Consider the following 17,450-nt stretch of genomic DNA (forward strand, 5'->3'; position numbering starts at 1 on the left):
GCGTATGATTTATACAACAACTTTCTATATAAACCTTATATGCCCCCCGGGCATAACTTACAACCCTTGCACTGAAGGCTCTGAGGGTGTTATCATCCTATAAGACCTAATTTCCTGAACGTTCAACTACGTTGAACAAAATGGATATCTCAAAATTTTGGTTGGATATTTTTTGGAAAATGGTGGGCGTGAGAGGGGCGTTAGTCGCTATCCAATCCCTTTCAACTATTAAAAAAGGCACTAGCCCCATTCAATTTCCAATTGAATGAGCCCTTTTGAAGTTTCTACGACAACACTTTCAATAAAAACTTTATATGTTCCAGGGCATAACTTACAACCCTTGCCCTGAGGGCTGTGGGGGGAGGGGTTGTCATCCTTAAAGACCTAATTTCCAAAACTTTCAACTACGTTGAATAAAATGGTTATCTAAAAATTTTGATTGGATTGGTGTGGGCGTGAGAGGGGGGTTAGTTGCCCTCAAATCACTTTCGACGATTAAAAAGGTTACTAGCCCTTTGAATTTTAAATCGAATGAGCCCTTTTTCAAGTTTTTACGACAAAGATTTCAATCAAAACCTTATATGCCCCCAGGGCATAATTTATAATCCTTGCCCTGAGGGTTGTGGGGCAGTGTCCTCTTCAAAATATATTTTCTATCTGGAAATCAACTACGCTGAACAAAATGGCTATCTCAAAATTTTTATTGGATGTGTTTGGGGGAATGATGGGCGTGGGTAGGGGGGGGCTATTTGCCCTCCAATCACTTTCGTCAATTAAAAGGGGCACTAGCCGTTTGAATTTCCAATCAAATGAGCTTTTTTTGAAGTTTCTACGACAACGCCTTCTTTAAGAACCTTATATGCCCCCAGGGCATAACTTAAAACCCTTGCCCTGAAGGCTGTGTCCTCCTCAAAAACATATTTTCTATCAGGAAATCAACTACGCTGAACAAAATGGCTATCTCAAAATTTTGATTGGATGTGTTTCGGGAAATGAGCAGCGTGGGGGGGGGGACTAGTTGCCCTCCAATCACTTTGACTATTAAAAAGGGCACTAGCCCTTTGAATTTCCAATCGAATGAGCCTGTTTTGAAGTTTCTAAGGCAGCGCCTTCTATAAAAACTTATATGCCCCCAGGGCATAACTTATAACCCTTGCCCTGAGGGTTGTGGGGGAGTATTTTCCTCAAAAACATATATTTTATATCTGTAAATCAACTCCGCTGAACAAAATGGCTCTCTCAAAATTTTGATTGGATGTATTTGGGTGAATTATGAGCGTGGGGGTGGGTGCTAGTTGCCCTCCAATCACTTTTGAGTATTAACAAGGGCACTAGAACTCTCGAATTGCAATCGAATGAGCCCCTTTTGAAGTTTCAACGGCGACCCCTTCCATATGAAGTGCCCTGCTCTAAAGGAAAAAAAATAATAAATAGTACATTGTGCCAACATCGTTCTTATATGCCCTCAGGGCATATAAGAACGTATATGGGCTAGGTGACCTCCAATTACTTTCGACTATTAAAAAGGGCACTAGCCACTCCAATTTCCAATCGAATGAGCCCTTTTCGAAGTTTCTACGACAACTCCTTCGATACGAAGTGCCAAGGTATGGAGGAAAAAAAAAACACATTGTGTCCACATCGTTCTTTACTTAGGCAGCGCTAGCGCGCTGCCTATGATATAGCCTTGTATTGGCTATTGGGAAGTATGAAGATGTTTTCAAGGGGGGATTTTCTGGTGGGGGTGCTTACGTCGGGGGATCTTTCCATGGAAAATTTTTCGTGGGGGAAGGTTATTTTCCATGGGAAGGGAGCTACATTTCTCAGCATTAATTAAAAAAACTGTCAGAAATTAAATAAAAAAAAACTGAAAGTAATTTCAACTGAAAGTAAGGAGCAACATTAAAACTCAAACGAACAGAAATTATTACGTATATGAGGGGGTTGCTGCCTCCTCAGTGCCTCGCTCTTTACGCTAAAGTGTTTTTTGAATTTGTAAAAAGCTTATTATTCTAATTAAATAGTCCTTATGTATCAGGAGTCATTCTTAAATAATTGGAACACAAAGTCAAACTTTAGCGAAAAAGTGAGGTACTGAGGACTGGGCCACTCCCTCATATAAGTAATAATTTCTGTTCGTTTTGATTTTAGTGTTGCTTCTTACTTTTAGTTGAAAAACTTGTTTTTTTATAATAGAAAGACAGAACCTCTCTCAATCTCTCTGCTTGATGTTGCAGCAGTATGAGGCATTTTCCACCTTATCTGGAATATGAAATTCAGGTTTGGCATGGTACTTTAGCCATAGGCTCCCGAGACTTACGGAGTCTCAAAAATATGGTTTGAGTGAATTTTTTTGACTCTAGGTTTTAAAAACACAATTCTTATTTATACTATTAGGGAAAATCCCCATGTAAACTTCTTCATTGTTGTTTTTCTCAGTTTTATTCATTTATTTTTATTTTATTTTACTTTAATTTAAGCCATGTCTTTTTCAAATATATTGGGAATCATCTATAATTTAAACTTTTTAAAATTTCAAATATATTAATATATTAATAAAATATATTAAATTGCAATAAATTATTGTATATTGAAACAAATTATTGTATATTATAATTAATTTATTATACATTAGAACATATTAATTTTTTTAATAAGATATACTAAATATTGATATATATTTGAATTTTCAACCATGGTTTAGTTCGATTAGTGTAAGTTAAAATACGACCCCAAAAAAGTCAAAATATGGCCTAAAATCCTGCTAAGATCAGAAAGTAAAGAAGTTTGGTGAATGAAACTTCTATGAATGTTTGCAGAGGCTAAACAATACCCTGAAAGATTTTTCTGAAGCATCCACCTCCATCAATTCTCCCTCCGCACTGATCTTTGATAAACTTCGACAAACGTTTTGTTGTAAAAGCGAAACTTTCAGAAATAAATGAATGGCATATACAAGGTCAAAGAAAAGTGTTTTGAGTGTCATAACTTTGCTTGCTTCTGACTTGCAACGTTTTAGAAAAAAATTGAAAAATAGTTGGTTTGATTGGGAAAGTCCTAGTATGAATTAAAAATCATATTCAAAGCATTTGGAGTGGATTTCCAACCTAGAGTCAAAGAAAAATAAAGCCAAATCGAACTGAAGGGAAAAGACCTATCTTCTACGCAATTTTCTAAGTCGTAGAAATGAAAATGGTGAACGCTAGCATATTATAACGTATGTTATAACGTATAACATATTATAACGTATTACATTATGGTAACATATTATAACGTCAAACGCGGCGAAGAAAAGAGTAGGGCTATTGTTAAATATTGTGGGAATATATAAGTGAAGGGAGTATAAGTGAAGGGAGTAAGTGAAGCAACCCATATTTAGTGATAAGTAAGTATTTATGACTGATATAAAGTAGCTTTATACCAGTATTTATAGTGGTATACCAATACCAATAATGCCAATAATTTATACCAATTTTCATGATTATAAATTATATGATTGTAAAGTTCCAAAGTTCCAAATGAAATTCGAATAAATAATCTAACAGATGGTAATTTGGTAATTTTATTAAATAAGCAGAGGGCTTAGTTAATAAAGGAAAATAAGGTACTTTCCCATTATATGGGCCTCTTTAAAAAGTCAAGTTTGGTTAATGCTAATGAAATAAAATAAAATAGGATGAATATATAATAGTTTAGAAACAAATTTAGGCTATATGTTTGCACATTAGGGGGTGGGGGGGGGGGTAAAGAATAGCATATATTAAATACGTAACACAACCTAACCTAGGTACCTTCCCCCCCCCTAAACCCCAAAAAAGTCAGCCCCGGGCGCAAGAGAGGCCAGAGCCGCCACTGGTCCCCTGGTCTTAAATACTACCACTTCGGTAATTTTTAAAATCATTTTTGTTAAAATAAATTGCTCTTAAATTAGTAGACTTACTGAAAGTCTTAGTCTTAACTTTAGTTTGTTAATATAGGCTAGTGCTTAGTTCAAAAAGGAATATTAGCGAAAGATTACCGTTTCATCTAACTAACTCGGAAAAAGATGGTAAATTTACGCATATTTATATAAGCTATAAGTAATCGAATTAATTAATAGAAAATTTCACTGATTTATCTAAGAAGAAAGTGAATACACCAATAATGCCTTTTATATGCTGTTTTCAAATTCAATAGTCACTTCTGGGGCAAATTCTATTTTGAGCCCTTAGAGGAGGTGAAAACTTGTCTAAAAATCAACTCAAGTTAGAAAAAATTGCCATTTGTAGCTCATTTGGGAATAGCAATTATTATTTTCACTAGTCTTAATGGTAAAATGTTATTTTGAAAACAAATTTGTAGAACATTTTTAAAAAGACCATAAAAAGTTGTTTAAGGACTTGCTAATAATTTGTATATCTAATTATTTTTAACTATTTTTTAGTTTTACATTATAATTTAAAAACTTTTGGGGCTCGCTTATGGGCTCAAAATATAATTTGTTCAGAAGCGATTAGTGAATTTGGAAAAAGCACAAAAAGGCATCAAGTAATGGATTCACTTTCTTCCTAGCTAAATTATATGAATATGTATAAATTTACCCAAATGACAGTGAAAAACTCATCATCTGGAATTTAAATATAGCCTACATACGTGAAACAACGTTAAATTTTGGGAATTTTGTGTTATTGACCTACAAATAAGGCGAATACATCTCGGTACTTATTTCATGCTTTTTCCGAATAGAATAATCACTTTACCCGAAAATTCAATTTTAAGCCCATTATGGACCCTCAAAGATAATACATTTTACTCATATTTATGGCCATATAAAAGGGCTAAACACTTCATTGTGTAAAATAATCGTAGTTGGCATAGGTTGGTATTAATTAAAAAAACTTTTCCCACAAAATAAGTTTTTCAAAGAAAAGTAAAGAACTCCATTAAAAAAAAATGAGCAAAAATAAAATCAAATAATCTACCAAGCGTGAAACTACCACAAATCAGCATCGATAAATAAATGAAACCCAAAACAAACAGAAATTACAAAAATTAACCCGGTCAAACTCAAAACGAGCAGAAATTAACATAAGTTGGGCTCAAAACCCCTATGACTTCTCAAGGCCAGAAAATAATTTGCACTTAACTGAAAAAAATACCAATGAATGTGCATTGTCAGTTTAATATACATATAGCCTACTGATATTTATTAATCAAAATGTTTATACTATTTGATTTTTTAAAGTTATAAAAGAACTTTTATATTTTTCAGTAAAGTGCAAATTATGTTCTGGCCATTTCAACTATAGCTTCACTATATTTTACCCCCACCCCCTCATGTGCAAATATATAGCCCAGATTATACATTTGCAATGTGTTTTCATCACAGTTGTTATCTTTCATCACATTGTACATCACATCACATTGTGGATCACAAAGTGTTATCGATTTCATCACAGTTGATTCAATATACATATAAACCGGTTTAACCAAGAGTGGTGCTATCAGCAGTATCTAAAATAAAACAAAAAGGTATAATCTTTGAGGGTACATAAAGCAGTGGCGGATCCAGGGGGGCGAGGGGGCGCCCCCTAGCATATTCTGAAGTACGCTAAAGTACAAGTTTGCTTTAATTAAACTTGCTCCTAACGCAAGTTTATCGGATCAACCTATTTTGCACCCCCCCAAAACAAATCTGGATCCACCCCTGACATAAAGGGGTTAAAATTGAATCTCCAAGTAAAGCAATTGTTATATTGGATAAAAGCGTAAAACAAGGCATTGAGGCGTATGTTCACCTGATAGGAACGTCGGTAGACTAATATAAACTACCCCAAATTTACCTTTTTTCTCACTTGACAGTTTTTAACAACACATTTGGTACTTATGCATTATACGGTACCCACGAACGAAGTCAAGTTTGGTTAATGCTAATCAAATAATATAAAATAGGATGGATATATAATAGTTTAGAAACAAATTTGGGCTATATATTTGCACATGGGGGGGGGGTGTAAAGAATATCATATACTAAATATTGAGCCTAACCTAACCTAGGTACCCCCCCCCCTAAACCCCAAAAAACAACAGTTTAAATATTGTAAACTCAATGAGAAACCACGCTTTGCGATCAATTTATCTCTTGCAAATACCCGTTTCACGGGTTTCCATTAGCATTTCCTTTACAGTCTATAGCGGCGGGTACCGCATAATGCATAAGTGCCACATATTTTAACACACTGGTTACTATGGGCTGTTTTAAGCCCCTTAAAGGGCTAAATAAAAAAAATACTCCATGAGCAATTAGAGCATAAAAAGACATCATGTGATTTATTTACTTTCTCCCTAACCTTGTTTTAAAAAGTATTAAGTATAGCAGAACTGCACTGAGTGGAAATGAATTTTACCCCCACCCCTATTTATACCAATTCAGGGTATATATTTGCACATTAGGGGGTGGGGGTAAATTTTATTTCTGATGTAAATGAGAGGCAAGTAAAGTTCCCCCCACCTCCCTAATGTGCAAATATATACCCTGAATTGGTATAAATAGGGGTGGGGGCTAAAATTCATTTCCGAAAAAATGATTATTATATTCGTAAAGAACATAAAAAAAGGCATCGAGTTGTATATTCACTTTATTCGTAAGTCAATAATATGATTTGGTAAAAATTTACCAAGGTACCTAAGTTAAGTTACGTATTTATATATGCTATGCTTAACCCCCCCCCCCCTAATCTGCAAATATAAAGCCCAAATTTGTTTCTAAACTATTATATATTCATCCTTTTTTTTCACTAGCATTAACCAAACTTGACTTCTTTCGTGTATAGCGCTGGTTTAGTTAAAATGCATAAGCACCTTGTTGTTTTTAAGCCTTTTGTATAGTCAAAAAAGAGAGAAAAAGGTATCGTCTGTGAGGGTCCATAAAGGGCTTAAAATTGAACTTCCGAGTAAAGCGATTATTATATTCGAAAAGAGCATAAAAAAGGTATTGAGTAGTAAGTTTTCCTTATTCCTGGGTCAGTAGTATTAACTGCCCCTAATTTACCAAAAAAATTTTTACGTAACACCTTTAAATTAGGTGTTGTTTTCTTAGACCACACTGCCGTTCTAAGACGAACAAATAATAATGTTGTATATAAATATGTTGTAGCCTATATAATATGCTGTAAATAATGTTGTATATAAATATGCTAGTTTCAATTTTATTATTTCTACTGAAGACGGTGGCTGTATATGTGACCGAAATATCTGGACTTTTGTACCTGTTTTTTCACTTTCTAAATAAATGGATTTATCCCCATTTGAAAGTTTATTTGTTACCAAAAAATAGCTACAAACTATAGGCTTAGTCTTTTTAAGTCTTACTTTTGTTAAAGCATTATCACTTTTGAACTGTTATACTTACTGAAAATCAGAGCTTGAATCATTTCGAATCCTTATTCTGCTTCTTCCATAAGTATTTGTAGGGCTGACACAATTCACAGTTACTAGATTAATGAGCAGAAATGAAACAACAATTACACAGCCACAGCCCATTTTGCATAGTTTGAAGTTAGTTCACATAGCCTTTAAATTCCTTTAGTTATTTTAGTAGATCTGAATCCACCTGTCTCTCTCTGATAACTAACTTATTCAGCGTTATAGTTACAAGCCTTGTTTTAGTTGAATCGGCTTTTACAAGGACTCGCATGGTCAATCCTGTCTTGAGTTAAACGGTTGCTTAATTGTGATTGTGATTGACTATCACTCCAAAATAACTCGCTCGTTTTTGCGAATACAACTGGACTAGCTTTTTTTCTCTCTTGATCTCTCTCTTTCACTCTTCAAATAAAAGTTGAGATGCTTTAGAGTTAATCTTTTTGGTACTATGTGTCTTATAGCCCATAGCCCTGAGTGTGGTATAAGGGTTTTGGTACTTGTGTCCTATTAAATACAAAAAACCTTTTTTTTAACTGAGAGTAAGGAGCGACATTAAAACTTAAAAAGAACAGAAATCATTCCGTATATATAAGGGGTTGTCCCCTCCTCAATGCCTTGCTCTTTACGCTAAAGTTTGACTGTTTCTCACAACTCTATTTCTTCTCTCTCTAGTCAATACCTCGCTCTTGACGCTAAAGTTCGAATTTTGTTTCAATCCTTTAGGAATGGCCCCAGAATCATAAAGGCCGTTTAATTAGAATAGATAGATTTTTTGCAAGTACTAAAAAAACTTTAGCGTAAAGAGCGAGGTATTGACTAGGGGAGAACCCCTCATATACGTAATAATTTCTGTTCGTTTTAAATTTTAATGTCGCTCCTTACTTTCAGTTGAAAAAACTTGTTTTTTTTATAGAATTTCTGATCGTTTTTTTAAATAATGATGAGAAATCCTGCGGCCCCCGTCATAGAAATGTCCCTTCCCCCATGACAATATCCTCCATGGAAAGATCCTCCCGAGTAGCCTCCTCCTCCGACCCCCCCTCCCAACCAGAAGGAATCCCTCCTGAAAACGTCTGCATACTTCCAAGTAACAAAAACTATATGTAAACAATGGGCAAAGTTCATAACTTGGAGCCCTTCCCCCTAGGACTGGGGGGATAAGTCATGCTCAAAGACATATTTACTAGGTTTTCGACTGTGCTGAAAAATATTTATTAGGTTTTTGACTAGGTTTTTGACAAATGGCTATCTCAAACTTTTGATCAGGTGACTTTGGGAGAAAAATGAGCAGGAGAGGGGGCCTAGTTGTCCTCCAATTTCTTTGACCAATTAAAGACGACGCTAGAACTTTTAAGTTCCGCTCAAATGAGTCTTCTCGCGATATTTTACGACCACTGGATCGATACGATCAACCTTGGAAAAAAAAACACACACATCCGTGATCTTTCTTCTGGCAAAAAATGCAAAATTCCACATTTTTGCAGGTAGGAGCTTGAAACCTCTAGGTACAGTAGGGTTCTCTGATACGCTGAATATGATGGTTTGATGGTTTGATTCTATCACTTTTAGGGGGAGTTTCCTCCTTTTATCGATAGTCCGACTCTTTTGATGTATCTATTTGTATCAAAATTCCGTTTTTTCGAGTTTTGGTTACTACTGAGGCGGGTCGCTCCTAACTTACAGTTCGTTACCATGAACTGTTTGATAACTACCACAATGCAGATCTGTCGAGAAATGAAGTTTGGTTAATGCTAATGAAATAAAACAATATATGATAAAAATATAATACTTTACCAAAACAATTATGAAAACTACAACAAAGAATTATGGAAGGGGGCCCCCCAGACCGCACTATATTAAATACGTTACCTAAACTAACCTAACCTAACCAAAATACCAACTAAACATTTAATTAAAATATAGGCACAATGTAGTTTCCCACCGAGCCGAAGCTAATACTGTCTGGTATTAAGACCATGAAAACCGGGTATCGTCTCATGTTCGTGATACAAGATCTTGAGTCTGGTGGCTATAAGCCAAAAATGCCATCTTTTTTAGTTTCTTGTGATTTTTTTCTTTTATATTTTTATTTTACCTAAAATACAAAAATGTACTTGTATACATAATGGTACACGCTCGAAAAGTGAAGTTAGGTGTAATCCTAATGAAATATACCAAAATATGATGAAAATATAATACTTTATAAACAAATTATGACTATATATTTGCACATTAGGGGGTTGGGGTAAAGTATAGCGGGTCTGAAGGTAAGTGACGTAAATTGTTGGTACTTGTCGGTTATTGAATTCACACCCAAGAAGTGAATTTAGGTTAATCCAAATGAAAAATAACAAAACATGTTGATAAAATAATACTTTAGAAACAAAATTATGGAAACCTAACCTAACCCAACCTGACCTAACCAAACCCAATCTAACGTAACCTAACCAATAGCCCCATCTCACACCTTATGTGCAAATATATAGCCCAAATTATACAAGTCCAATGCATTCTGTCTAAAGGGCTCGGCACACGTAGCTGATTTCGGGAACCGATTTCAGCATTAGTGGACAAACGACAGCGGTAAGAAAAATTTGTTCAAAGACAAATAGTCAACTGGTCAACTTCAAAGACAAATAGTCAACTGGAGTCTATTAATGGTTGCATGATTGATCTCAGCTTAGTTCTCTGTTTAGTTCTCAGCTCAGTAGCGGGGTCTTTCACCACAGACATCTCTGGCTGACTGTTTATTTGTATTCCTATTTTTTTTGTGATGATCATGATGAAAATCGGAGCTGATTTTGTAAATCAGCGCCGAAAATTAGAAAATTTTTCAAGCTCAAATCGACGCTGATTTCTTTTAAATCGGCGCTGATTTGGAAATCAGTTCCCTACGTTTGCCCAGCCCTTAAGTCGAATGCATTGTATCATCCATTGCTTGTTTTTAAAGCTATGAAACCGGTTTTCTGAGTTGGAACCTAAGCGTAATTATTGAATATGTTTCCAATAGCCGACAAATACCAAATTGTTTTCTAACTTGACGCTGTCCAAATACTTTACTCCCCCCCTAATGTGTAAATATATAGCCCAAATTATACAAGTCCAATGTATTCTGTCAACCGTCACTGGTTTTCCACTGTTAATCGTTTCCGAGCTAATCGTCTTTTAATGCAGACAGATAAAACCGGCATGTTCTCGAATGTATACCATTATGTACATAAGTACCAAAATTTTATTTAAAACTTAAAAAATGAATATGTTTCAGTTTTTTTTTTGTGATATTTTCTTTTATTTTCCCTAATCTTAAATCAGTCATGTTCTTCCCCAGAATAAAACGACCTTGCTTCTAGGGCTGTAACATGTTAATGGAGGGCTATTGGGCCTGTGTAAGGGAGTGCAAGAGGGAGGGGTAGGCACCATGTCTTTTATTGTCATCTAGCTTTTTCATTAAGTTAACTCGCTCGTTTTTAAAATTCAACTTGACTATTTATTTTCTGTTGATCTCTGTCTTTCACTCTTGAAAAAAAGTGGAGAGATCAGTTTTGTTATTCCCCTGAGGAAAAACAGTTTTCTAATAGAATTGTGTGTACAGTGTTAATTGGGAGTAAATAAAAGTTCATATAGGGATAAATCCTTTTAATAGACATTGATAAATTATCTACGTTAATTAGGGGCGGGTGGCTATTGGACATTTTTAAGGAAGGGCAAGGGGGAGGGTACCTGCCCCATGACTGTCGTTGCCAACTGACTTATGCAATGTTAATAGTAACAGAACTTGTTTTAGTCGACTAAAGCAAGTCGACTTAACAATGCATCTTTTTTTAGTTTCTTGTATTTTTCTTGTTATTTTCCCTAATTTTAAATCAGTCATGCCCTTCCCCAGAATAAAAATACCTTGCTTGTAGGGTCAGCTGTAAAATGTTAATTGAGGGAAGGCTATTAGGCGCTTGTAAGAGAGTGCAAGAGGGAGGGATTCACCCCAAGTCTCAACGCCATAGCGTTGCCTATAGTAAAGGCCATGCGACTCCAATGTTTCATTATTTATTTACTTATTTAATTTTTTTCCCAGAGGCACTTTATATGGAAGTGATCGTCTTAGAAACTTCAAAGGGGGCTCATTTGATTGGAAATCGAGAGTTCTAGTGCCCTTTTTAAGGGTTAACAGTGATTGGAAGGCAACTAACATCCCTTCCACGCCCACCATTTCCCCAAATACATTCAATCAAAATTTTGAGATAGCCATTTTGTTCTACGTAGTTGATTTCCAGATAGAAATTATCTTTTTGAGGAGGAAACTCTCCCCACAGCCCTCAGGGCAAGGATAGTAAGTTATTGCCTGAGGGCATATAAGCTTTTTATAGAAAGCTTTGTCGTAGAAACTTTAAAAAGGGCTCATTCAATTGGAAATTCAAAGGACTAGTGCCCTTTTTAATAGTCGAAAGTGATTGGAGGGCAACTAACCTCCCTGTTACGCCCACCGTTTCCACAAACACATCCAATAAAATTTTGAGATAGACATTATGTTCAACGTAGTTTAAAATTCTGGAAATTAGGTCTTTGAGGATGACAACCCCCTTCCACAGCCCACAGGGCAAGGGTTGTAAGTTATTCTCTGGGGGCCTATAAGGTTCTTATAGAAAGCATTGTCGTAGAAACTTCAGAAAGGCCTCATTCGATTGGAAATTTAAATGGCTAGTGTCCTTTTTAATACTCGAAAGTGATCGGAAGACAACTAACACCCCTTCCACGCCCACCATTTCCCCAAACACATCCAATCAAAATTTTGAGATAGCCATTTTGTTCAAAGTAGCCAAAAATTCGGGAAATTAGGTATTCTAGGATGTCACCCCCCCCTCCCAGAGCGCTCAGGGCGAGGGTTTTAAGTTATGCCCTGTGGTAAATAAGGTTTTTATAGAAAGCGTTGTTGTAGAAACTTCAAAAAGGGCTCATTCGATTGTAAATTTAAAAGGCTAGTGCCCTTTTAATAGTCGGAAGTGATTGGAAGGCCAGTAACATCCGTTCCACTCCCACCATTTCCATAAAACACATCCAATCAAAATTTTGAGATGGCCATTTTGTTCAACGTTGTTGAAAGTTCTGGAAATTATATCTTTGAGCAGGACACTCCCCCCACAGTCTTCAGGGTATGGGTTAAAAGTTATCCCCTGGGCATATATGGTTCTTATGGAAGGAATGCTCGTATAAACTTCAGAGAGGGTTCATTTGATTGGAAATTGAACCTTCCAATTTAATTTTTAAGCTTCAAAAGATATCTGAGGGTAACCAGTCCCCCCCCACACTCCCTTTTTTCCCAAATGCAACCGATAAAAATTTGGAGATAGCTATTTTGTTGAAAATAGTTCAAAGATCATATGACAAAAACTCCGGTGTCGAAACAACAACCCAGGGCCCAGGGGCAGGCGTTGTAAGCTTTGCCCTGGGGACATATATGATTCTTATAGAAGGTATGCTCGTATAAACTTTAGAGAGGGCTTATTTGATTGGAAATTGAAAGTTCTAGTTCACTTTGTAAGAGTTAAAAGAGATTGGAGGGCACATAGCCCCCACCCCTCCACAACCTTTCTTTCTCAAACCCATCCAAAAAGAACTCAGTGATAGCCATTTTTTTTAAAATAGTTCAAAGACCATATAACGAAAACTCCGGGGTGGAGACAGCCCCCCAGGGCCTGAGGGCAGACGTTGTAAGTTATGCCCTGTGGAAATATATGGTTCTTATGGAAAGGATGCTCATAAAAACTTCAGAGAGGTCTCATTGGATTGGAAATTGTAAGTTCTAGTTCAGTTTTTGAGAGTCAAAAGAGATTGGAGGGCAACTAGCCCCTTACTCGCCTTTCCCCCCAAATGCATCCGACAAAAATTTTGAGATAGCCATTAAGTTAAAATTGTTCATAAACAGATAACAGAAACTCAGGTGTCAACACAACCCCACGGGGCCCGGGGGCAGACGTTGTAAGTTGTAAGCTGGGTCATATATGTTTCTTATGAAAGGGATGCTCGAATAAACCTCAGAGAGGGCTCATTTGATTGGAAATTAAAAGTTCAAGCTCACTTTTTAATAATCAAAAGAGATCCGAGGGCAACTAGCCCCCCCACTCCTTCTTTTACAAATCCATCTGATGAAAATTTTGAGATTGATATTTTGTTAGAAATAGTTTAAAGGTCGGATAAAAAAAACTCCGTTGTCAATACAACCCCCCAGGGTCCGGAAGAAGGCGTTCTTAGTTATGCCCTAAAGGCAGGTATGGTTCTTATGAAAGGGATGCTCGTATAAACTTCATAGAGGGCTCATTTGATTTTAAATTTAAAGTTCTAGTTCACTTTTTAAGAGTCAAGAGATTTAAGGGCAACTAGCCCCTCCCCCCACGCCCTTTTCTCCCATCCCATCCGCTACAACTTTCAAGATAACCAATTTTTTGACAATTTTTCAAAAATTTGATAACAAAATTCCGGTGTGAACCCAGCCCCCAGGGCCCGAGGGGTGGGCGTTGTAAGTGTCGTCTTGGGGGCGTATTTGGTTCTTATGAAATGGATGCTCGTATAAACTTCAGAGAGGGCTCATTTTATTGGAAATTAAAAGTTCTACTTCACTTTTTAAGAGTTAACAGATATCCGAGGGCAACTACCCCCCCCCCCCCTCCCCATACACCCTTTTTTCCCAAACCCATCCGATACAAATTTTGAGATAGCCATTTTTTTAAAAAATAGTTCAAGGCCCGGATACCAAAAACTCCGGTGTCGACACAGACCCCCAGGGCCCGGGGGCAGGCATTGTAAGCTATGTCCTTGGGCCGTATATGGTCCTTAGGAAGGTATGCTCGTGTAAACTTCAGAAAGGCTCATTTGAAAGGAAATTCATACTTATAGTTCCTTTTCTCAGAGTACAAAAAGATCGGAGGGAAACTAGACCCTCTCGCCCTCCACGCCTTTGGGTTTATCGAATGGATAAACCCATTCGATAAAAATTTGAGATGACCATTTTGTTAAAAATAGTTCGTACATCAGATATTAAAACTAAGGTGTCGACACAACCCCTTAGGACCCAGAGACAGACGTTGTAAGTTATACTCTGGGCGTATATATGGTTCTTATAGAAGGGATGTTCGTATAAACTTCAGAGAGGGCACATTTGATTGAAAGTAGAAAGTTCTAGTACGATTTTAAAGAATCAAAAGATACCATAGGGCAATTACCCCCCTCCCCATGCCCTTTTTTCCCCAAACCCATTCGATAAAATTTTGAGATAGCCATTTTGTTAAAAATAGTTCAAACATCAGATAATAAAAACTCCGAGGTTGACAAAAACCCACTTTTTCATTTTGATATTGTCAAATTGATACCAGTTTTGATACTTTGATGAATATTTGATTTTAAAAAAAATGTTTGCTTTGAAATAAGGAATTTTTAAAAACTTGAATTTTTTTGCAATTAAAAACGAACAAAATTTAATTAAAAAAAAATCTTTCTGAAAAATAAGTTTTTCAAAGGAAAGTAAAGGAAATTTAAGGGTGCGAAATTTCAAAGAAATAATCGAACTGTTATGATCATTTTTTTAGTTTTTGAAATTTTATTTTTATTAAATAAAGTAGAGGACGTATACATGATAAAGAAGTATTAGCAGTATAAATAAAGTAGAGGGCGTATATGCAATAAAGAATGATAATAAATTCAATTGAAAATTAAATTGAAATTTTGATAACACACAGCTTAAAACGACCTAAGGACTCGTATATTAACTTAATTAATGTATCGAGGACATAAAAAAAAAAAAAAAAATGGACCAACAAAAATCAATACAAACAAGAGTTTGCGTATCGCCTCCATCTCTCACTGTAAAATTATAAAACATACTGCGTCATTGGCACTTTACTGAAAGCCAATTTTATTACAAATATTTTCTTTTGTATTTAATATTGAAAATAAATATTAAAATTATAGTAAAATCTTGAACTGATGAGCGTTCAGCAATTATTATTGTTATACATCAAATATTCAGTTTAATTTATTAGTTCTTTAGATGAATATAATTTTAATACAAACAAGAGTTGCCCCCTTTCCTAACTGTAAATAAAAACCAAAAGTCTACTGCGTCATTGGCGCTTAACTGAAAACGAATTAAATTACGAATATTCTCTTTTCCAGTTCTTACAGCATTGAAAATAAAATAAAATCACAGTTTTATAAATTCTTGAACTGATGGATCTTTCAGCAATTAATATCGTTATACATCAAATATTCAATTTGATGTTGTTTATACTTTCCAAGACTGTTCAAGACGCATATAGTTTTTAGTAAAGCACCAATGACGCAGTAGGTCTTAGACTTTTACTGTGAGAGAAGGAGGTCATACCCAAACTTTTGTTTGTGGTGATTTTTGTTCGTTTCAAGCTTGATTTGCATATTCAATCTAAATTTCACTCGTTTTAAGATTTGTTTATTCATTTACATTAACATCTATTGTATGTTTGTTTGCATTGATTGTTTATTTAATTTCTGTTCGTTTTAAGTTTCATTTATATTTCAATAGCAAAATATTTTTTTCCATTTTAAGCTTGATTTTCATATTCAATCTAAGCATTACTCGCTTTAAGATCTATTTATTTATTTACCTTATTAACTGCTGTATGTTTATTTGCTATGATTGTTTATTTAATTTCTGTTCGTTTTGGGTTTCATTTATTCTTTAATAGTAACTTCTGGTCGTTTTGAGTTTGAATTTTAGCAGGTATTTGTATCTGCTGAGCTTAAGCTTAAAATGGCCTTTACTTTTCTTTGAAAAAAGTTATTTTTTGGAAAGCTTTTTTTTAATTAATTAAGTAAAATAACTCGCTTATTTTTATAAAATACAACTGGATTAGATTATTTCTGACTTTTGAAGAAAAGTCAAGAAACTTTGAAAATAAATATTTTTTTTATTAAATAGTTTTTGAAAAATAAATAAATTAAACCTTTTTTAATATATGAGTTTCCTTATGTTCTTTCCTTTTACTTTGTTATTTTACCAATATTTAAATAAGTTTTGTTATTCCCCCGAGTAAGAAAACCGTATTATTACAATTGGATATATAGTACTAATCAGGGATGGAGGGGAGCTATTGCGCATATTTAGGGAAGGGTAAGCGTTAGGGGGCATACTACCTGATTATCATTGATAACCAACTTATTCGTTATTTATATTAATAGACCTAGTTTTATTCGAATTAGCTTTTATACGGAGTTACTTAAGTTACTTGACTTGAGGCTCCTGCCGAGGGTTTGGCGTAGAGAACGACGAGACCAGGTGCCTCCAGGTTAACTTATCGCTTGCCAGGCTCGCAACTTCCTTCACTGGGATGTGGGCTTGGGTGAGGAATTCATTGGCCTTGTCTTTCCACCTGATGAAGGGGGGTTGTCCTCTGGGTCAGTTCCATCCTTGCAAGGTGGGGTCGAAGTCGAATGTGACTCGTGCTGGGATGTTGCAAGACATACGAAGGAGGTGGCCGTACCACCGAATAGTGTGCTGGGCAAGCTGCGTCGAGAAAGGAGTTTGTGCACTGCGTGACAAGAGGGTCTGGTTGCTAACGAATTCAGTCCAGTGAAGTCCCTCGATCCTTCGAAGATGCTCCGTCTGTGCGACATCAATCGCGCTAAGTATAGATTTTACTACTGGCACGTCTCTGCTCCATACAGCTGCACGCTGCTGACTGAGGCATTGTAAATTCGTATTTTGGTATAGCGGCCTATGTTTGGCTTTAGCTAGATGCTGCCCAGCCTCCCGACAATTGCCGACGCTTTGACTATTCGAGGTATAAGCCCTTTTGTAATCAAGCCATCCCTCGAAAAAAAAGATCTCAGGTGAGGTAAGTCTTCAACCACATCTACTTGGTTGCTCCCAATGTTGACTTCCTTTACAGTAGAACGGGACGTGAGGGGCCCATGGAGCATAACTTTGGTTTTCTGTCAGTTCAACTCCAGTCCAACTTTCTAGGCTTCTTCTGAAAGCACCTGGAGAGCTTTGGTGACCTTTTCGACGGTGTCAGGAACCAACA

General features: G+C 35.9%; 1 protein-coding gene across 2 annotated transcripts in view; it reads right to left on the reverse strand.

Annotated features, from left to right (window-relative positions):
* LOC148942417 (uncharacterized) overlaps positions 1–7,590 on the reverse strand; it is a 112,193-nt gene extending 104,603 nt beyond the window's left edge. For both annotated transcript variants that reach the window (XM_089102858.1, XM_089102857.1), the window contains exon 1: positions 7,391–7,590. In XM_089102858.1, the coding sequence (XP_088958984.1) occupies positions 7,391–7,521 (131 nt within the window). In that variant the 5' untranslated portion in view covers positions 7,522–7,590. The remainder of the gene's footprint in view (positions 1–7,390) is intronic.
* Positions 7,591–17,450: the final 9,860 nt, after the last annotated feature.

This window comes from Artemia sp. Qi Xiang Cuo, chromosome 17 (genome assembly GCF_049724085.1).
Source record: "Artemia sp. Qi Xiang Cuo chromosome 17, ASM4972408v1, whole genome shotgun sequence".
NCBI classification, from domain to species: domain Eukaryota; kingdom Metazoa; phylum Arthropoda; class Branchiopoda; order Anostraca; family Artemiidae; genus Artemia; species Artemia sp. Qi Xiang Cuo.